The sequence below is a fragment of the Chionomys nivalis genome, chromosome 11 (assembly GCF_950005125.1).
Source record: "Chionomys nivalis chromosome 11, mChiNiv1.1, whole genome shotgun sequence".
Lineage (NCBI taxonomy): Eukaryota > Metazoa > Chordata > Mammalia > Rodentia > Cricetidae > Chionomys > Chionomys nivalis.
Window position 1 is genome coordinate 50,618,352 of NC_080096.1, and position 23,419 is coordinate 50,641,770.

Sequence of the window (23,419 nt, forward strand, 5' to 3'; positions counted from 1 at the left end):
ATCAGCACTACGCTATTATAGGAATGAGGTAAAAACTCACAAAGGTTAAGAAATGTTTCTAAGTCACATAGTTTCAAAGAAAAAGAAATCCAGGACAAGGATCCCAAGGAATTCCTGCAGTTTTATGCTTTTCGTGCCAGCTGTAACCCTCTTCTGCTTCCTCCTTTTCTGACCGAGGCATTGCAGTACTTACTGTGACGTGTGGATTCATTTCCCTGTCCACATCTCAATAGACGGAATTCTCTGAGAGTAAAGACCATGTTCTAGTTATCCTGTACTCCCGTTTTTACCGCAATGCCTGAGACCCAGAAACCACTGCAAAGCATGACTCTAGATGGCATTGTACTGTTCTACGCTGCTGTTGTCAGTATGTCCTCTACTTAAAGCCTCCTGTGCCATGGCAACTCTAGAAACGGCATTAGAAAATTATGGGCATGGAATCACAGGTGATTTCTGTGGTTGAAGTTTTGGTGTCAAATATCCCTATATTTGTAAACGCTCCATCCCCATATGTTTTGTGAGGTGGGATCTGGCTAGAAGCTTGTCTTGGTCTTTGTCTTCATGTAAGACGGTTTTGAATACTACAGCCTGTGGAAATGGAACGTGTCTCAGCTGAGGTTTGTCTGAGGTTCCCTAACCATTCTGTTTGGACTATGCAATCCCAGCAAGGGCGATGCTGCTTCTTCACCAGACTGTCACATCCGGAAGCACATGGTGCACATTTGGTCATCTGAAGTCAGCAAAGGTGCTGTGTGGTGCCCTGTTTCTTTGTATATTTGACATTCTTTTTTTTTTTTCCTTCTTGCAACCAATCATTGGTGAAGTAGCATTTTAGAGAGCAATTATACATCCTGTTACTTATCAGAGTTTCCTCCGGGATCTATGGATGGCTCTTGAACATCTATCTTTAATATGATGGCTGCAAAATGATGATTCTGCAGTTAAAAGTGGTGCCTGACCCTAACATGTAGTAGGAGCTAACCTAATGTAGTATACAGGATGAGCATCAGGTTCTTCCACTTAAAGCAAAGTGAATCAGGTTTAAAAGCCACCATGGGAAGAATGAACAAGTCTCCACAGGATGAATGATGCTCCAAGGTCTGTCTTAGATCCCATGATCCTTTACGAAGCTTCTGCTACCAGAAATGGCCAAGTAAATAACTTCAGCATCTGGACATAGACATGAGCAACTCCAGTTATGCTTGTGCATGTCCAAGTTTTTATTAGGAGATAAGACAGGCATGCCAAAATGGTACCTACAGAGCACTGGCCATAAGCTGAAAACACAGGGATGCCTAACAAATGGTATGGAGTCTTCACTCACAAATGCTGCTCACTTTCCATTCATGATTGCTGAATATTCCTTCTGGTGCTCAACCATCTTGAGAAATACTTGATATTTCTTGTCATAATATCTGTGGGGTGCAAAAAGAAACATATTAAGCATTCTCAAAATGAAACTGTCATATGCCTTTCCCTCTTGTTTAGAAGGATGGGAATGCTATCTGTCATGGTCAGGCTGAGACCTCCCAAGTTTTAAGTGTGGGCAGCACCCTGAGCAGTGGGTTAGTATGCCTCACATCTATCATGCTTAAAGGACATGAAGTTCCACTAGCTACATGTCTGAGACGTAGACATTTTATTGGCAAGCATATCTGTGGTGCTGTAGCTTAAAAAGCAGCAGAGTTGGGATGCACACTTAGATGGGACTGATGTCTGAGAATCTACTACACATACTGAAAGCTTAGCCGAGCTTCCTCTGATCCCAAGCTTAAATCAATATTTCTGGTGTGACTAGCCACAGGTGAAAACTGCAGCTTGGCCAGATACAAGAATGAGCATTTTAATCCTTCTCGTGATTTCCACATGTCAGTGTCTTTGACAGACAGCCTTCTACAGAAGTAAACTTCCCGGAAAAGTGACCAACGTCTTCCCATGCCTGGTCCTACCCTCAGGTGTCTGGTGGTGGCTTTGCTGACCCGCTGTTTCCATCTGACTCTCCAGGTGAGACCTTTTATGACTGCTGTTAGCTATGAATCAGACCTGAGCTGCTTAGGCATCACCATCCTAAAAGGATAGCAAAGGTATGGACACATCACACCTGCGGTCTCAGACTCTGTCCTTCCTCTCTTTGTTAGGGGAGCTGACACGGGGTGGGTGAATCCACTTCAACATGGTCTGGTAGACTCTGGGGTGCTCCGAAGAATACCCTTTATAAGGATGTTTATGACTATAAATGGGGTGGGGTTGTAAGAGAAACTTTGGGTGCATGCAGAAATTTGTACTTGTTCTACATCTCTACCGTAAGCATTCTGATAATGTAGAGACTGTGCTGGGGCCAAACCCATAGTTAAGAAGGGGATCTGAGACCAGGACAGTGCATGCCTGCCTATGTAACTTTGGACATGGTCCATTTGTGCATAAATTTCCTCATCTTCACATAGAGATATTTATAGTATATACTGCAGAATATTTTTGAGAATTGAGCAATATATAAAAAGCATAATAACAACATCTGACTCATAATAAATAATGTAAGAACTAGCTACTGCTTTGCAATAATTCATATTCTAATATTTTACCCAATCTAGGATTGTGAGATACTGCCAAACCCCACTCTAGAGCATTCAATTGTTATAGGATGCTTTTTAGAAACAGTTTTCTGCTTCTAATGATATTCTATGACAATATAAGGTTGGGCCATTCTTCTGTGGGATGAGAGAGATTTCTAACTTTGGAATCTCAAAACTCTTGGGGGTGAGCTTTGGTCAGCAGCCCTTCCCATAGACTTGAAGGTTTTTTAAGGGTAATGACTTTACTGAAACTCCTTTCATTGGATTCGTTTATTCTTTGCCATTTGCCTTTTTGAAATTATCTTTGTCACTTAACATAAACCCTAGGATTCATCCTTTTAAGGCAAAACTCCTTTCACTAACTGTGTTTATTCTTTGCCATTTGCCTTCTTGAAATTATCTTTGTCACTTAACATAAACCCTAAGATTCATCCTTTTAAGGCTGAATAAATTTGAAGTCATCCTAAAAACTTGCTTATTGAACTTCAATTACTTAATTAGACATTAAGTTCACATACAGCCTGCTAGCTGAGATAGCTTCTAATTTCCCCTCCTTTCGACCAATTGCTTTTGCGTGGCTCAGGACCAAGAAAGCATCCCATAAAGTTAATGAGATTTGAAGAAGAGGAAATGGGCTCTGGCTTTTTGGTTGCAATATTTATGCTGCCTGCAGATGGCGGTACAGCACTGCGCGACCGCTGCACCTAAACCCTGCCAGCAGCCATCAAGATGCCAGTCTTTTCAATTGAAACTCACGGATTTTACCAAAAGAGCTTGAAAACACTTCCCTGAAAAGTCTTGAGAGGGTCACGAAAGAGATGGACAGGAACAATATGTTTTTCATTTCAAACACACAAGGGCTATTCGAAGCGCCCTCAGGTGGACACTCCCCAACTTCCCCAGTCCCTGGAAAAGGAGTCTCTCTGGCTTCCAAGATTGAGTTCCCCACACCAAGCCTGCTCTTTTCAGCTAGGCAGAGAGGGGTTTACATCACAGGGTCTTTAGCAGCTTGGAGACAGAGGAAAATGAAACTGGAGTGTTCTTTTGGTGGGCATTTCAAACTCTCAAATATGGATCTTTGTTCTTCCGTTCAGTTACCTGTTAAGAATTCCCATTTATGTTTTATCCACAAGTGCTTTCCTCAATTTCCTGCCCCTTCTCTACCTTCAGACTCATTACAAGTGACTTCATAGTGACCCTGATTGCTAACGTAGGCTGCTCCAAAAGCCTTCGACATAGCCCTGATTTATTTCTCCATGACCAACCCTGTATGAGTGTACTTTCCAAACTTGCCACTTGGGCCGGTCTCTTCACTGCTTCAAATTTCAAAGGTCTTCAACATGGCCTCCTCCTGCCTCACTTCCTTATCTCGTCTTTGTGTTTTGAAATTATGAGTTGTTGATAGCGATCTCAGTATAAAAGTTGGTCCTTTGCATATGTTATTTCTTCTACCAAGGATATTATTCTCTGCCTAGGCCTGTCTGAAAATTTCTTTTAAAGATTTAAAGTCAGCTGAAACTCAGTCTTCTCTCAAAAGCTTCCCTTTATCCCTATAGAGTTCCTGTTGCTTCTTCTTCCTTGGGTTATATCGTCACCTGCTGGTTTTTCTATGGAAGGATTTATTTGTGTGATTTGAAATCAGCCCTGTGAACAAATCAGGTAGTGTCTCATTGTTCTCTGCAGCCTGCCCAGAGCTCAGCAAAGGCTTTGAATATAGCAGAGACTAAATAAATAAACACATGAATATTCCATTGATTTGTATTCACACAAGGAACATTTCTAGCCTTCAATGCCAAGCAATACCACCTGGTCTTTTGATGGGAAGATAAAAGATTCCCACACTTTAGAACAGAGGAAAACAGATTTCTTCCTGTGATTTGTGGTGAAAACATTGGTCCGAGAGTATGGAAGCTTGCATGTAAGCCCAGCTCTGGCCAGTTTAGCTCTGGGCTCTGGTAAGCCAGCGTCCTCTCGTTTGGGAGGAATATATTTCAACCTCTAAGTAAAAGAGTGCAGGGGTTGATCCAAGGTCCCTCCCAGACCCAAGGTCATCTCACGACAGTTGCACCTCCTCGCATGCTTGCTCTCTAGTAATTTTAGACAGAAACACAAACTTACTTTTTATCCTCATGTCTCGGGAACACAACTTTCCCCACTTTGCTCATTCTTGCCATTGCCTCCTGGTAAATGGAAAAAAAGAATGTTGAGGAAAGACGAACTTTGTAGGTAAATGGATGGAAATAAAAAAGATCGTGTTGAGTGGAGCCAGAAAGACAAATGTCCCATGTTCTCTCTCACTGGAGGCTTCTAGCTTTGAATCTTCCAATGTGCGTACACGGCCTGTAATAACTCCAGAAACCAGGAAAGTAAAACAGAAACAGGGTTGCCAGGATATTGCCAGGATAAGGGAGTTAGGAGCAACAGAGAGGGGAATAACAGGATATAAGTAATCTGATCATAGAAATGGAAAAGGGGGGCTCTTAAGAGAGAGGGAAGGAGCTAAATACAGAAGAAGGGGAGGGGAATAGCAGGATACAAGTGATCTGAGGAGGAAACAGGAAGAGGGGGTGCTTATTGGGGGAGGGAGATAAATACAGAAGGAGAGGGAAAGGAGTAGAACAAGGAAGGTGTCTGAAAGGACCACAAGGAATCACGCCTTAAATATTTACCCCAAAACAAGATACTGTAGCTCACGTATAGATACACATATGTAGTTTTAATGAACTTTAATCGTCTGGACTGATGGTGCTCCCTCCAAGACCTGAAGACCAGCCCCCCCCCAAAAAAAAAACCAACACCAGACATAGAAACTCTCATTTGAGTTCTTGGTCAGGTCTGTCCAAGGCACTCCCAACCCAGCTTATTGTTGTTGCCCTTGGTTACCACCCTGAGGCAGGAGTTAAGTCTCCACTGCTGAACATGCCACACCCTTTCGATACAAGGCCCAGGGACATGTGAGCTGGAACAGACTAGAGGGCACTGGGTAAGCTTCAAAGGACAGTCCTACCCAGCTAGGATGTTTATGAATCAAATCAACAGCAAGCATGACATGATAACCATAAAGGTACAGCAATAGCACACATATTTTGGGGGGTCACCAACAGCTCTCTAATTGGACTTAAGGCCTTCTCAACAAGAGGGGAACCATGACTGGTACAAGAAATCTAGTTAACTACTCAGGGCTGGTGAAGTCGTGGTTGTTGGAGGAGAATCTACAACCAATATCTTAAACCGGCATAACCCTAACAACAAGCTATAAACATGCATCCTTAAGCCCCACAGGGAAGCGTAGTCCGCATCCCTCATTAAGGACCTGCTCTTTGCAACAAAGATCACTACGGAAAACTATAACCAATCAAAACGCAGAGTCGTAGAGCTCAGTCCCAGTGGATACATCTACAAAACATTCCTCCACCTAAAGCTCAGGGAGCACAGGGAGAGAGGTGGGGAAGGGGAGAGGACCGGGGGGTTCTTATAAGGATGTGTCTTCTAGTAACACCAGAAATACACCCTTAAAGTCTCACCACCGTGAGTGCCCAGATGAGAACTGAGAGAGGATGACTCCAATGAGCATGCCAAACTGGACCAGGAAAAGAACGTGAGGTCTCAACTCTATGCAAAACTACAGGTAGCTGAGGGTGGAGACATGGGATCTTCCGCAGGAAAGAGCATGGCAGTGCCAAACTGTCAGCCCTGGAAATATACATATACCTAACCTTATATAGACTCAACAGGTTATACTCAGTAATATATATGTACATACATATATGCATGCAATAGCAACTAATGAAAAAAGTGGCAATGAATTTGAAGGAGAATGGGGAGGGGTTTATGGGAGGGTTTGAGGGAGGAAAAGAAAGGGAGACATGTTGTAATTCTAGTATAATCTCAAAAAACAACCAAACCAAACCAAAAGACTCAAGGCAGGCTTGTGATGAGCAGGGATGCTAGAATTCACTTCCCCTAAGGTACTCAGTTAAACATGCTTTCTCGCAGAGACTTGCTATTCTCTGGCACTAAGAACAAAAACCAATGGACAGTTAAGGTTGCGTCTAGTAACCACCTATCCTGGGCCTCATATATAACTGTGCGCTGAGGTCTCTAGGGCATACAACCCAGAAGGCAAAGCCCTTTGTGCCTGTGCAGAAAAGAAGGGCTAGATTTCCTTGGGCAGTTTTCTAAGGCTTCTGACCCACCATAAAGTCTGAGGGCACGGAGCCAATCCAACCTTGGCATCTCATAGACCCAACCGTGGGACAGCATGAAAAAGCTTCACAGCAAAGGCTCTGCCTTAAGAACAGCTCTTGGACTGTGACTGAAAAAGCATGGGATAAAACCGGACTCTCTGAACATGGTGGACAATGAGAGCTGACGAGAGGCCAAGGACAATGGCACGGGGTTTTGATCCTACTTCATGTTCTGGCTTTGTGGAAGCCTAGACAGTTTGGATGTTCACCTTCCTAGACCTGGATGGAGGGGGGAGGACCTTGGACTTTCCACAGGGCAGGCAACCCTGACTGCTCTTGGGACTCGAGAGGGAGGAGAAGAGGAGTGGGGGGAGGGGGAGAGGGGCGGGAGGAGGGGGAGGGAAATGGGAGGCGGGGAGGAAATGGAAAATTTTTTTTTCAATAAAATAAAGATATTTTCAATAAAAATAAAAAATAAAAAAAAGAACAGCTCTTATACTCTTATGAAGTCTGTAACTAGAGACACAACTTCTTATGTCACCAATTTATGAATGACTTTGTATTAGACACTGCTACAGAAGATAGGTTGGATGAGCTATGCTCTTTGTCTGGGTGAAATTCATACTAGGCACAGGAGTGGTGGACTGCCAAGTCTTCCCGCCGTACAGTATACGTGAGCCTCTGTGTACCCAAGTGCCTATCCAAGTGTCCCCATCTATCTTTGCCAACTTACTGATTAATTCAGAGGCACACTGTTAATGACCTTCTGGCATGCTCTAACCAAAAGGTAAGCTATACCACAACCTGGGCTTTGCCTGTAACCTGCTGAAACCTAGCACCTAAAATATTCATAAAGCGCAGAGAGCCACTTTGACATGCCAAGGACAACACTCAATACAGGAGGACAACAGAGAAACAGGTGGTGGACATTTTTCTCAAGGAGTTTGAGACAGCGGAAAAGGCATTTGCTGGGCTCAAAAGACAGTATGGTAAGTGCTATGTTACGTTCATTACGATGACCACTTAAAGCTTAGGTAACTAACTCGGGATTTCCATGCCAGCTAAGTTGCCCTTATGATTCTTCCTCGAAGACAGGATGGCTGTTCTGAACTAGTGCTCTGATCTTTCAGCCCTGGATGAGCAGGCCCGTTGGTGAGCTAAGATGTGCTATACTAGAAAGTACACTGGCGGCAGAAAGAATGGGGGGGGGAGATCTGAAATGGATGAAAAACTATTGACCAGGAATCTAGGAAGAAGAGAAAAAAAACCCAAGGGCAGCGGTTTGCAGTCATTCTGTGAAGGGCAGCGGTTTGCAGTCATTCTGTGAAGGGCAGGCAAGCAAACACATCTTCCAGATACGCTGCTGCTCTACTCCGGGATGTCTCGAGAGCCCTGGATATCTCTGATTGTGTCAGGACATTTTTCTTCATAGATTTTCGAGATGGTTTTAGCAATCCCATCACCCACTTTGCTATTCATTCTGGTTTTGTTTTGTCGTTCCCTCTGCTGTGCCCTCAAGAAGCCGCTGCCTTTGTTACCTCCCGCAGGCTGGGGAATGCTCCCAGGGTGTGCCCTCCTGGCTCTATTGGCTGTGCTTCTTCAGGGGCCTGAGACAACATTCCAGGGTTGCCTTCATGGGTGGGATCCAGGAAGCTTATCGAAGGTACTTATGTTCTTTTCTTTCCCACAGCAACAGATGTGCGGCAAATGGCACACGCTAGGGAATTCTCTCTTCTTTTCTTCCATTACTTCTGCTTGTTTTCAAAATAAGTTCCTGAGAAGCCAGTATTCACAGTGGAGATTTGAAGGGTTTAGAAGAAACGGCCTGCTTAATACGTAGGTCAGGTACCCAGCCCACTGAGAATTTTCCTGACTCATCCCTGCTGCCTGCATGGCCCCTGGACTGAGTTATCTGCTACATGGCAACTCGTACTTGAGACATGGTGCCAGGCTTTTTTTTTTTTTTCTAACATATCAGTCTCCCAATTAGTCCGTGAGTTCCTTCAGGAAGGAACTGTTAAAGTGGTTCTCGCTGCCAAACTCAGTATCTGGGATATCACATGCATGCAGGAACGCCGACAGAGTGAATGAAGTTAGGGATAATATGTGGGACAAACTGTTAAAACAGAAGCTTCTGCTGAGGCCTAAGATGACAGAGATGATACCAGAGTAAGCTGGAAATAGCCCACCTTGGAGAGTTCATGTAAAGAGGGGCTAAGAACCCATGAAGAGTCTCTATGCCTTTCACCCCCACGGAAGGTCAAACAGATGGGTGATTTACCGTGATCAGGGTTCCTTCCAGATAGAGTTATGAGGGAGGCCTCCCCTGCACAAGTCAGGCCCACAGGGCTAACCGGTTGCCTGGCACTGAGGCTGTGGCACCTAGTGGAGTATAAGTGACTCATGCTAAGAAGGGACAAGCAGCCTGGTGTTAGATCCTGTGTAGAGAAGAGAGGTCATGTTGTCAGGCTCTCAAAGGCATGGTCATTTCTTACCAACTTAAGGAGGCTCTGGTATGAGGGGCTGTCATAGGTTGCTTTGTTTCTGTCCAATGTGGCCAGTTAAGGACACAGGAATGAACTTTCCGATTTCTGAGAAATTAAGAGTTGGCATTCTTCTACAACACAGGGACATTAACACCCCGTACTGTAGGTGAAGCTTTCAGAGATAGAGGATCTCCAGAAACATCCACAACAGTGCCTTATGGGTCTCTAGAAACATCCACAGTAGCACCTATGGGTTGCCAGACATACCCACAGCAGCACCTATGGGTCTCCAGAAACATCTACAGCAGCACCTTATGGGTCGCCAGAAACAGCCACAATAGAATCGTATGACACCAAGAACTAGGCACCTACACTTCAGGAGCCTGATTCTATTTATGACAGTGCTCTCTGGGCCCTCCATCACCTCACAAGAACAGGAGAAACAACGGAAAAGGAACAATTGAAGAACAGCGGACCCTGTGACGTGTGCCACGCCCCAGCTGCAGAAACTGGGGAGTGGCTTATATTTACTGATACCTATTCCTTGATCCGAGTTGCTGAATTTTGGCTGGATACCCCAACCTAAAGGTTCACAAAACTAGTATCACCATTGTCACTCTGTACTTAGGTAACGATCATAATTCTTAGGCAGGGCAGGAAAATGAGCTCCCTCCACAAAGGGAAGGGGCAGTAAGAGTGAAGACTAAAGCTGGTTTTCTCTGTCTTGAGAATTTTGTGAATTGAAGGGTTGCCATGGAATGCCCACTGCTTGGGGAGGTGGGGGTGGGGGTAAGGGGGTGTAAGGAGTACAGATTGCTCATGTCCAGGAATTTGAGGCCAACCCAACATGGGAGAGAACCTGCTTAGAGGAAGGAAGAAAGAAGGAAGGAAAGAAGGAAGGAAGGAAAAGAAAGAATTGTGTGAAGTTTTTGTTTCATGAAACTTGCTAAATACAAATTACATATGCATACTTGATAGTTGAAAAAACGTTAAATTATTAACGAGTTCAAGAGAATGGATGATTTTTCTCTAATCAGAATTTTTCCACAGTGGCCTCTGTTGGTCTTACCATTGTAGGCAAAGCACAACGTTACACGCTTTAAGTTAAGGTCACACACAGGTAGTCAACATGGCTCAGGCTCACCTTCATCTCCTGGAAGGCTGGCTGCATTATGGGCACCAGACACAGTCTGGAGACGGCCAGAGCAGCCGGGCTGTCATCACAAACAGCGCTGCTGAGAGTCCCAATTTCTCCAGATAATTACCACAAAAGTGAAACCGCATGAATCTTCTGCCTGTGGTAAATCTGGGAATCACTACAGTACAACAATATGAATTCATTATGGAAATGCTGACACATGCTAAATATAGTCACCCCCACAATATATTTCTGTTCAAAAGGACTTATTTGAAGTTAGGCTCTAAATTCATACTTTCTGTCAGCATGTAGGGGCCGGACAATCTCAATTTGCAGCACGCTATCCTCTTTGTTTGGGAGTCTAGACAGCACAATGAATAGAGTGGCTTTTCTTTTTCCTTTTTGCCCACACAATGAACGCTTTTTAAAAACAAAATATTTTATAAAATATCATTTTAATCACTTCTTTTCTCTATCTCTCTAAGGCAGAGCTATAAATAAACCATGAAAGTTCACATTTGATTGTCACTTCTGAAAGCAAGTGCAGGGCTTCTGTAGGGAAAAAATGGGGTCCCTGTAGCCAGCCATGAAAGGCCTTATTCACGGACTTGACCCTTCCCTGGTGTGTCAAGGCTGAGATACCAGTCAGCACTCTGCTCCTGCTTCTCTGGAGGCAGGACTGGCAGTGGCCAGGCCTCTGGGTGGGCAGAGGAAACACTTGGCTGTCATGTGCTCTGGGTTAGCTGTAGAGCACTGTCGGGTGGGCTGTCGGAAGTGAGGCCCCAGGAAGGCGTTAACACAGCACATACTGAAGCTCACAAATGGGGGACTAGGAGAGTTCTCCATCCTCTACTTTTGAGAACCATGGCCTTACAACTTGGGGAAGATTGTCAGATAAGGCAAGAGTTCGATCATGGAGCAGCAGACAGAGCCTCGACCTGTCTAGAATTACATTATATAAAAAAGAATAAATCAAGACCTGGTTCTGATGAGAATTAGCCTCCATGAAGCAGGGCTATGGCTGAACACAATCCCAGCACCCATCACTGGTTGGTTAATGCTGTGAATGAAAAGTTGATGCTTATCACAACAGACATTGTAAGGTCATCAAAGCCAGTGTTTGCTGAGAGGCACACCCACACTCAGTAAGTACCAGGTGGTCCAAAAGGATTTTGGAGAAAAGTACCGCAAGGGCCATCTGCGTGATTTTTACTATAAACAAATTCAGGTTTTCCTGTACTGAATACATAGACTGCATTAGAAGCAACGACTCAGCAGCAGGTCGAAGAGCCACATAGGCTGCAAGCAGGCTTCCTCCAGGCATCAGTTTTCTATGTATCTTCCAGGTGAATGTGGCAGCGCATGGGAAACAGTCATAGGGAATCCCTGGGGCGAGTGGGCACTCTCTGGCTCAATTGAGAGACCCTGCCTCAATGAACACGATGAAGAGGGGTCAAGAACGACTCCTGATGTCAACCTTAGGCTTCCATACATGCACATACATGTGCAAGTCCACGATCCAAACATGAAAACATATGCATGCCACATACACATGTACACATTTTAAAAATTCATAAAAAATGTATCTGTGTATGGTGGAGCATGTTTTTTATTGCAGCACTCAGGAAGTTGAGGCAGGAGAATCAAAATGTTAAGTCCAGCCTAGGTCTGTACAGGGAGCTTTAGTTCCAACAAGCAAAGAATTCATTAAAAATGTTTAAACATTATTTAAAAATACATTAGCCATAGAAAGCAGACCTTTAGACATTGCATAGGCACACATATTTCAAAACATCTTTTTTTTTTTTTTTTTTTTTTTTGGTTTTTCGAGACAGGGTTTCTCTGTAACTTTGGTGCCTGTCCTGGAACTAGCTCTTGTAGACCAGGCTGGCCTCGAACTCACAGAGATCCGCCTGCCTCTGCCTCCCGAGTACTGGGATTAAAGGCGTGCGCCACCACCGCCCGGCTCAAAACATCTTTCTTTCAACTACATTTTCTTTCATAAAACAATCTACAAACACAATATACTACGCTTTTATACATATGTTCACACACTGAGATACATGTGCATATTTCTCATGATTGATTCAAAAACCTGGTGTGCACAACCTCAGCTGACAACTTCAAGCCCCCTTTCCCGGGTGCTTACTCTGGGTTGGGGACCACACCACCCACTTCACACACATAACCTTCTACTTTGTGAAATGTTCTACTGTAGGGCCCCTTGTTCTTGGGGTTCATCTCGAGGACAGTTTCTGGTCAGCCAGCTAAAAAACATTGTTTGTTCCTGTGCTCCCTCTGCCCTTCCTGGTGATTAGCTGTAGGGCATTGTTCACTCCATTTTTGGTGTGGTAATTTCCCACCTGCTTGGGTGGAAATCCTTGTGCAGTATATAAGGATAAGTATATAAGGATTCCCCCAAGGTTGAATAAACAGCATTCGGCTGATCTCCTTTCGAATGACGCAGGTCTCTTTGTGTGTTCTTTCAATCTCCAGGCCCTTGCCTGACTCGCGCAGGTCTCTTTGTGTGTTCTTTCAATCTCCAGGCCCTTGCCTGACTCGCGTACGGTACAGTGGCGCGCGAACTGTACCGAGGTGGTAACACAGAATTGGGTATTACATTCTACTATAGATATTTTCACCTGCTCCCACTCTTTTGAATGACAGAACTGAATGGAGTGTGGGAGAGAGACGGAAAATGAATAACATGCACAATGACACGCAGCCAGTTTGTAGTGAAGCCCAGAAAGCAAGCTCAGTTCCATCCTCAGCTACAGAGCTATCATCCTCTCTGTAAATAACAACACATGATTTTTGAGTTCTCTAGTTTTGAGTTCAAATCTCACTTCTATTTATATTAACTATGTGATCAATTTTAGTGTACTTATGCATGTGTTATGTGTGTGACAAACTTTAATACAGAGACTGTACCTTTCTTTACAGATGCTGGCACATAGTTTTGAAATTCATGAATCTGCCTTCTTGAGAAACTCTGACTCATTTTATGGGAACCACAAGCTCATGTGCTAATGTGTGGGCTGGGGCACATGACCCCTTCATAGAAAAACAGAAAATTTAGCAACATGATTTTCCTCTACCAAGTATTAAGAAATGGCTAATTGTTCTTTTATTTATGTTACTGTTGTTTACTTTTGGCACAGGACTCTCTTGACTTGCAGCTGGCACTTTCTTTCCCAAGGCATTGACAACAACAATGTCAGCTGAGAAGCAGGAAGAGAGGAAAGAGTGGGAAATGTCTTCACCATCCTCCATGATGCAAAAACTGGCATGCCGCTCACCATTCTGAACACTCATCTGTCACACACACATGCTGTTTAACTACATGGGGGTTCACAGCTTTTAAAAACAATCGAACTGCCTGTTTAGCATGTATAAGTCAGTTTATCTATACGACATTTTAATTTTCAAATTGTAAAAACAAAAATACATATTTACATCTTATTTTTCAATTTTAAAAGTACCACTAAATTGAAACAAAACCTTGACAAGCCTAAGTAAAATACACCTCTATCACAATTTTTTTCTTGGATCTAAAACAATGAAATCCCATCTAATTATATAGGAAATACACAGTAGAAAAATACTGCATTATTAGGAGCAAATGACCTTAGGTCAGAACCTGATTTTGCTGTTTATTAGATATGTGAATACAAACTCATTTTCCCATCTACAAAACAGAAGTCATAACAGCTACTCACAGTGTTGTTGAATATTGGCTACTCAACCCCAACTCTGACCACCATAAAGGATTTGGGCCCAGACACACTCAACATACACACAAACAATAAGAGTAAGTGAAATTTTAAAGTAAAGAATAACAGAATCCAGTGCGGCTAAGAAGTTGCTGATGTGGTTTGTCTCTCAACGATGAGGCTGGAGTGGAAAATGAGAAAGGTCACAGATACACAGACAAATTTGGAAATTTGATCATTGAAGAAAACATACATTTTGTATTTAACTTTTCAAATACTCTATGTACATAGGAAATGCTGTTCAGTTTGGAAGATAATCATTCTTAGTTTAGGGAAGAAATAGTTTTAAAGACCAGAAACTGCCCCAGAGATGCCACTTGAGCTCACTCATCCGACAGAAGAACGCACACCTATACTCCATGTTTTCGGGTTGGTGAGAAGAAGGCGCATCCCCAAGGAGCTGAGAAGTTTGGAACCAGTGAGTGCTTGTGGAGAGTCCTGGAGATGAGCATGCTCACAGGCAATTCTCCAAAAGGGAAAGGTGTGTCAGAGGGAAGGGGGCAGCTGTGTGTCTGAAAGTGCACACGGGGTGTGTCTGAAAGTGCACACGGGGTGTGTCTGAAAGTGCACACGGGGTGAAGGAAACCTAGCCTCCCGAGACTCCTTAAATCACATATTCATGCATACTGAACCTCTGATAAGCTTTCACTTGAGAAGCATGTCAATTGATAAAATGTAATTGTTTTCTTTACAGTACTGGTTGATACCACATAAACTTGCCTTATTTTAAGAGAAACACCAAATGACAGTTTTTTTTTTTTTTTATTAAACAGAAAGGTGCAAATGCACATTTGGCAGTTGAGGAAAATAGGTACAGTTGTTTGTTTTTTTTTTTTTTTTGTCTTTTCTTTTTTTATAGCTGACAGCCATTCCTAATGGGTCTCTTGGTTTCACATCTGTCTCTGTATACTGGACATAGTCAGAAAGAAGAGAATGTGCTGTGGGGGTGACCATAATGGCCTTCAAGAGTCACAAACAGACTTTTCTGTGGACTTGCTCTGCGATGGTGATCAGGAAAACACCACGCTTTCTTCATGTTTCTCATCTGCAAAGGTTGCTAACCACACCCCTCTCATAGGATTGCTGGCAGTAGTGTGAGCGATCTGAGGCACATCACACTCTTACATATTTTGTCATTCTGACAGGGTGAACAACTTACAGTCCAGATCTGGTGTTTGATTCGTTTACTGCACTAAAACTTGTGCTTGGCTGGAATCTGCAATCCCTCAACATGTGCTGACTGAATACAATGAAGTAAATTAGATTCTGTCTCTGGGTTGTTTTTCACCTATGACACTTCTGACACTAAATGTGTAGATCCACTCTGCCCTCGTACTAATTAATTTTCTAATTCTGTGGACATCAGCACATGTTACACATTAAATTCTGGCATTAACTACCCAGAGTCAGGGTCATACTTGACTCTGTGAAGGCTCAGACACACAGGATACCCTAATTTAGTTGTAAGCTCCAAGTTTCTCTATACTTCTGACTAACTTTAAATTGGGGGCTCCCAACTTGCTAGAATGGGGTACACAAAACTCAGGAAAAAGTTTACTTACTATTACTAATTTTTTATAAAGGCCACAAATCCTATGCAGAAGGAAAAGCAGAAAGAAAGGGGTACAGTGAGGGTCCATGCTCCTTCTGGACACCAGTCATGACTTGCATGTGGTCATTAATCCAGGACCTATGTGAATCCGATTATCTGGTACTTTGTTAGATGGGAACATTAGTGAGACCCTTATTCTTCATCTTAGGAAATCAGTGGAAAGGCTGAAAGTTCTGGTCCTTTAATCATGCCAAAAGGTTTCAGTACGCAATAGGAACCAAAGACAATGAGCATATATGGTGCAGGCAGTCCTTCTGTTTATGTGTTGCTTTCATTGGTTAATCAATAAAGAAACTGCTTGGCCTGATAGGGCAGAACTTAGGTAGGCAGAGAAGACAGAAATGAATTCTTGGAAGAAGAAAGCAGAGAAAGAGAGAGAGAGAGAGCTGCCATGCATATGCCAGGTCAGACATGCTAAATCTTTCCCAGTAAGCCACGACCTCGTGGTGAACGCAGATTAATAGAAATGTGTTAAATCAAGATGTGAGAGTTAGCCAATAGGAGGCTAGAGCTAATGGCCAAGCAGTGTTTTAATTAATACAGTTTCTGTGTGGTTATTTTAGGTATAAGCTAGCCAGGCGGCCAGAACAAAGGGCCACCCTCCTCCACCAGCACATATATAACACATCACAATCTCTTCCCCTCCTAAAACCTGCAACAAACACTCAGGGATTCCAGATGAAATAAAAGATTAGATTCCATAAAAGCGTCTGGTCCGTGTCTGAAACCTTCAAGATGGAGTTTGTGTCTGTTGCCAGCATTGTCACAGTCATTGCCCTCCTTGTGAACCATTTTAGATTTACTAGCTTTCTTGCTGATGACTGACCGTGCCAAAATTCCTCCTTCCCAGGAATTTGTTCCTCTCCTGGGAGTCTTTGTCTGACCCTATCTTCAAATACTGCCTTTGGCCACCCTTAGCTCAGCCAGTCCACTTCTAGATAGCAGGGCTCATAGCATCACACTTTCTGATCCTCACTACCCTCCTCTGTACACAGTGTAATCTGACTTTATATTCTTACTTTCTTGACTTATTGTTCACTTCCTCCCATGGAGCCCCCCATGTCTCCTCTTTCCAGAACTAGAAGTACAGAGTTCTTAGCATTCTTCTTCATTAATGAAACACTAACTTTTAGTTGGCCATTAAATGTCAGCTGAGAGAATAAACTGATCAAATGCATAGCTAATGCAAGGAGCTCTGTATTTGCATTTTGCTTCCTTTGACCATCAAGTTCTGTGTCTGGGGTGGGGATCTTTTATCTAAATTTAAATGAGGAAGCACAGGCTAAGAGAGGTCAAGTGGTTTGTCTAAACTAGTCCATTACAAGACTGGCTCGAGTCTTGAGTTAACACTGGGCCCATTTCTTGAGGAGCTCACTCCCAGCGGGCAGATGTCCAGACTGCACCCTTCACAGCTATTTTCTGTGTGATGGTTTGGAGACCCTGTAAAATTCTCAAAGCTTTCCTTTCCCCCACCAAAGACACATTTTACCATGACCACTACATTGTACTTACATAAAAAGGAAGGCAGGTTTGTCGATGAACAGAGAGATTGCTCGCATTACTTCTCAAAACAAACAAAACAAAATCACTACCAGCTGTATGACCCCGAGCAAGACCTTTCCCTTTCCTTAGCATCACCTTATCAGCAGAATGAAGGCAATGGCTTAGATTATTTCTAAATATTGCCAGATCTGCAATCTGTGTGTGTGTGTTTTGACTCCCAGAGGTACAATTTCTGAGGCTTCCCTGGTCCCAGTCTAACAGGGCACACATCCACTGGTCTTCCTGGAAACATGAACTTTAATTCTTGATTAATCATGGGTCAACGTGGCACAGGGGGGTGACTCCATCCCTGTCAAGAGACTTGGAAGTGATACACAGTCTGGCTGCAAAGGACTGGATCTAAATATGAAAATTGAGAAGCATTCGTCCTATTTATATGAACTTGACTCATTTCTTACATGATTTCTAAGGCTTCTTACTAAAAGTTTCAGAAAGATCATCGACTCTAGAAATGCAAGCAGGAGCTCAATTAGTCGCTATTGTTTACTAGCAATGAAATGATCCCGGTGGCATTGCTGAGGAGGCATAAAGTATTGCAGTGAGCTGTAATAGAAACTATGGTTATGTCAATAATAGCAGCGACAGTAGTGGTGGCAGTTAGTATTCTAAATACTCACTATAGCTAGTGCTCAATAAACACTTATTTATTTTATTCTTCCAGTTGAAAGATGAGGTTCTGAGGTCTATTCTTAACTCCTCATTATTGGATATGAACTATGGACCTTAGACAGGCCACAGTACATTGAACATTTTTAATCTCATGTAATCCTTCTAATAATGATAGAATTTTTAGCTCTTTTTAAAAAAAATACTTAATTTTTGAGAACTTCATACAATATATTTTGATGACGTTTTTCCGTTCCCCAAATCCTCCCAGACTCTCCCACTTCCATACCCAATCAGTTTTATGTCCTTTCTCTCTCTTAAAACAAAATGAAACAAAACAAAACATGACTGGAAATGTGACTCAGCCATTAAAAACAATTGTTACTTTTGCTGAGGACCCAGGCTCAGTTCCTAGCATCTACATGTCAGCTCACAAGCATCTGTAACTCCAGTTCCACAGATTCCGTACCTTATTCTGACCTCCTTGGACATCGGGCACATACATCCATACATATAGGCAATACCACATACACATAAAGTCAAAATAAATAAATCTTAAAAGCAAAACCAAAGCAAAGCACAAAGATGTATGGAGTCTGTGTTTTGTTGGCTCCTCCTGAGCAGGACAGCCCTGGAGCGTGACTGACAGTGGCTGACATACTCAGCATCATGCTGCTAAAGAAAACTTATTTCCCTCCCCCAGGAGCTACCAATTGCAAATAGCTTTTTAGATTCTGGGCTAGCAGTAGAACTTTGTGTCCACTTCCTCCTTTTCCATGCTGGGATTTTGTCTGGCTCAAGACTGTGCAGGCCTTGTACACGCTGTCACAGTCTCTGTGAGTTCACATTGCACCAGGCCTGTTGTGTCTGCAAGCGCTGTTTCCTTAGACTAACCCACTATCTCTGCCTCTGCTTCTTCGTTGATCCCTGAGACTTGAGGGGAGGGTGTGATAAAGACATGTTATTTAGGTCTAAGTACTCCAAAGTCTTTCGCTCTCTGTACATTGTCTAGCTGTGGATTTCATGTTAATTATCATCTAGTGCAAGAAGAAGCACCTTCTGAGATGAGGGTTAAGTGATGCACGATCAATGGGTACAGCATTATCTTATTAGGAGTCACTTTATTGCTATGTTCATATACATAGGGTTTCCCCCTCAGGCCTATGAACTATCTAGTAACATATTCTTAGCCTCACTAAGTCAGGCAAGGGTTATGTCTCATGGAGTGGCCCTTAAATCCAATAAAAGTGGTTGGTCATTCCCATATCATTTGTGGCACAATTATACTAGTGGAGAAATAACTAGGCAAATGCACTAGGTTGTTATAGCTCACAAAGTTCATAGCTTGGTGAACACTGATGACTACTTTTCTTCTCTGGCAGCATGTACAACTGTTTCCAGCACTATGAATGTGAGTCAGCAGTCAATGCTCAATTTCCAGCAGAATACCAGCTTAATTTCTCTATCTTCTATGTTCAGCAATAGGATCTTACCACTAGGTTGTGAAGGATAACCAATAGTGTTGGTAATCACCTGCCATGTTTGGTTGGGGTGGGGCTGTCTATGGGACTCCTTCAACCAATGACTCAAATAGTTGTAACACATTACTAGTACTGGGGGTTTATGTGGAGGCATATGATGTCTGGTTGGGATACTGTCCTCTCCCATTATATGGTTACTCCATTAAACTCCTTGGATTGGAGAGGGAGGGGGGAATGGGGGGAGGGGAGGGAAGTGGGAGGAGGGGAGGAGGTGGAAATTTTCAATAAAAATAAATAAATAAAAATAAACTCTTTTTACATTAGGAATCTTCTACAGTAGTAGGTTTCTATATGACTTTTCAAAAGGCCTTTAGTGTTAGGTAAGGAATGGAAAAGGGCAGCTTCTATGAATGGAGAAATAGAATATAATGCTATAAAAAGATACAGGGGAATTAGAACAGTAGGAATATGGGGAGGGGTAAGTAACAATAATAGAAATTGTAATATTTATCTTATGGCTCAAACATCTAAAACTACCACTAGCAGTCATAATAGTATTTGTTCATCAACTGAAATGAACTTTATTCTATACAATTGATTTAAAGGCTTGAATTGTTGCTTTTCTGTTTCAGGTCAACTGAGCTGACTAGTCTTGCTTGGGTGCAGCCTGGCCATAGTCTATGATTTCCTCATCACTTGCAGGGTAGTGGGAAAGCTTTCGCATCTGAGGCTTATTTCACCTGGAGCAGATACAACAATACACCTCCCCGGCATCGCACCATGGTCACCAGCCTTTCTCTCACAGGTTCCTGGCTCATCCCCTTCCCGTGCATCATTATGGTTAAGGTTTTGAAAGATTTGCAACTCCAGAACTCCCAGAGCTATTAGTCCTGCAACCCTTCCATACATTCCAGCAGCCCAAGAGCCCAGTCCTTTCATCTGTATTACCGTTCCTACCTCATTCCTTGGAAATTCCTAGAATCTTGAGTTCTTACTTTTCTTTTAATTCATAGTCTTCTTTAGATGCCCACAAAGGCAGAGAAGGAATCAGACCCCCTGGAGTGGGAGTGAGAGTCAGTTATGAGCCTTCTGATGTGAGAGCTAGGAACCAAACTATTGTTCTCCTCAAAAATAGCAAGTTTTCCTGACCATATTGAGCTGTGTCTCCTGTCTCTTCTTTTTGAGGTTAGAAGCTCATGTAACTCAGTCTGGCATTGAACTTGGTAGGTAGGTAGACAAGTAGACTTCCTCTACTTCCCAAGTGCTGGAAATTCAGGCATATGCCACCACCTCTGGCTGAATGGCCTTTCTTCACTGAAACCAGTAAGGGACTTTTCCACTTTTTGGTTTGGAATGTCAATCCTCTCATTCAGTTCACTATAGATGGATGTACATTTAAAAGGATGAAACATACCTCCAAATTAGAATAGGCATTTTAAATTCAAAATCTATCTACAGATTGGTGATATAGAGCGGCTGGAGAGCACTAAGCATGCACAAGGTCCTGAGTTCAAGTCCATAATGTGGTTAAGCATATTAGTCCAGCCCATATTATGCCAAATATACTGGCCAAGAACAATCACCATTAACATTCTCATAATCACCAAATTCAATAGGTTGATGACATTTGTAGAACTATTTCCCAGAAGAGGCTCTGTTTAAGGCATCCTGCATGAAAGTTTGTTTAGGATAGATCACGCCAATGGGAAAATAAAATATCTTGAAAGCTCTCAGAAAATTTGTACTGCCTGCTTTACAGTTAATACTTTTTAAGAAAAAACTTTTGTGCTATCAGAGAAAAAAAGCCATGTTTATCAGCAAAGAATTGAAACATAAACCCTTAATGCATAAGTGGACACTTCTTGTCTGGCAGTTTGGTTTGGTAATTCATAAGGTTCACAACTGGGTAAGACCAATGATGCCATTTTCTTCTAGTAGCCTGCATTGTGCCTTTTGGCACTTTGAAAGTTATCCAGTGGGGGAAAAGTTCCAGACCAGTTGCAGTTGGCGTCTCGGTTCCTTACAACTGAGAAATACGGTATCTTCTTATCCTCCAACTCCAGGAGCAACAAAAGGGACTAAGAAGAACCTATATTGTTTTAGTGTTCTCTGGTTAGAATTGAGGCCTGCTCCACAGGCGTGAACTTGTGTCTAGTGCTGTAAGCTCAGTCAACAATCCATGCCTTGAGGCGGTCATAGACCCAAGGAAACTCACCACTGCTGTTTAACCAGATTGGTCAAACTGCCTTCTAAACATCTTTATTTATACCCACAGACAAAACAACTGTCACACTTCATCAGAGATACTTCTCTTTATACTGAACATCAGCCATACCTGAGGCTGTTCAAGATGTTAGGAATTAGAGATAATTGGGGGCACAGCCCTAAATAAGACATCCATATTATCTCTTCTGAAGTTCAGGGAACATTTCAGATGAGCAGTGGAGAATAACATAAGAGCTAAAAGATAGGGAGAAGGGTCACAACATGTCAATCTCTAGGCAGAACACAACCATTCCAATCGCGACCTCACAGCTACCCATACTGGGTCTGCACAAGAGATGTCAATGATCATTCATGGATATGGGAAGGGCTCATGGGATCATCTCCTTATTTCCAAACTACTTATTATTAGTACAATCTAGAAGAGGGAGTGTCATTGTCCTCTAGTTTGGGTCCTCAGGTCAACGGATAAGTAGATCTACATCCACAGTCACAGAGATAGCCCTGGTCAAACTCAGTGGCTCATAAAATAACAACAACAAAAGCAGGAATGTGAGAAAGAAATTCATAGGGAATAAAGAGGATACGTAAGGATGGGAAAAAGATTAGAGAGAGTGGGAGTTAACAGGGATCACTATGTATTATATACATTTGTGAAATAGCTAAGGATTAAATAATAAAATAAACAAAATTTAAAATGCACAATGGTATTAATGTAGTGAGCACTGACTGAGTTGCTCGGGATGCTCTGTCAGTAGGCCTGTGGCTCTTTTTGGCATAGATAAACAACCATATTAGTAAGGACACCCTTTATCTACTCATACATCTCTCATGCTCTACAAAGTTCCTAGTTTTAGGACCACCAGCTCTTCTGAGCCAGAGTCATATTGCTGGCAGTGGAGCCTGGACATCTGGCCTAGCCTCAGAATCCTTCTGGCTAGGCCTTAATTCCTTCCAAAGCAATCTTAGGAACAAAAAGATAAGCAACAAAGTTTAAAGTGAACCCAGGAGTTGGGAAGGCCATGGAAGAAAAGGATTGGAAAGAAAGTGGGAAGCTAGGAGGAGAGCGACAAGATGGGGGTCAGGCAGAGGGAGGAAATGGAAAAGGACAGCATGACCAGGAAAAAAAAATCACTGTCTGTCCTTTCAAGTAGGTTCATGATAGTTTTTGTGTTACCAGCATCCCTGGTTTCCTTCAAGTTTGCCATGTAGCACTCAGTAGAAGTCTTCTTATGTATATATTTCCTTCACTGGGCTACGAGAGTTTGGGAGCATTTGTGTTATCTATATACACAACAATTAATATAAAATGCAATGGTGCATTTTGAAATAATAAACATGATTAAATGGATTCGAAAATTAACAAAAAACTCAGGGATGGCACCTAGCATATTTATGAAGGTCGGCTCTCAGTTGTCTATTTTAGCATTTCCCAAGTGTAAAATCATTCTTCATAGTCAGTTATAAGATAATTGAGACTCTGGGTTCTAGACTGCCAACTGTATATTTACTGATGACCTGAACGGGTTGGGCAGTTTATTGACTACTTTGTACCACAACTGACTCATCTTCAAAGTAGAAATAATATAAATGCCCATAGAGTTGTTAAGGTAAAATGGAAAACGTATGGAAATGATTAGTAATAGCACCTTGCATTAAGTACCAGCTAAAATATTAGCTTTTTTTTTTTTTTTTTTTTTTTTTTTTGGTTTTTCGAGACAGGGTTTGTCTGTGGCTTTAATGTTAGCTATTTTGATGACAGTTATTCTATCCACCT

At 42.6% G+C, this 23,419-nt stretch overlaps 1 protein-coding gene across 2 annotated transcripts in view; it reads right to left on the reverse strand.

Annotated features, from left to right (window-relative positions):
* Positions 1-331: 331 nt before the first annotated feature.
* Positions 332-23,419, reverse strand: part of Fggy (FGGY carbohydrate kinase domain containing) — a 369,568-nt gene continuing 346,480 nt past the window's right edge. The window contains exons 15-16 of one of the 2 annotated variants that reach the window (XM_057785384.1): positions 4,692-4,753; positions 332-1,415 (exon numbers count right to left, since the gene is read on the reverse strand). In XM_057785384.1, the coding sequence (XP_057641367.1) occupies positions 1,334-1,415; positions 4,692-4,753 (144 nt within the window). In that variant the 3' untranslated portion in view covers positions 332-1,333. The remainder of the gene's footprint in view (positions 1,416-4,691; positions 4,754-23,419) is intronic. The other variant, XM_057785385.1, reaches the window with a different exon arrangement.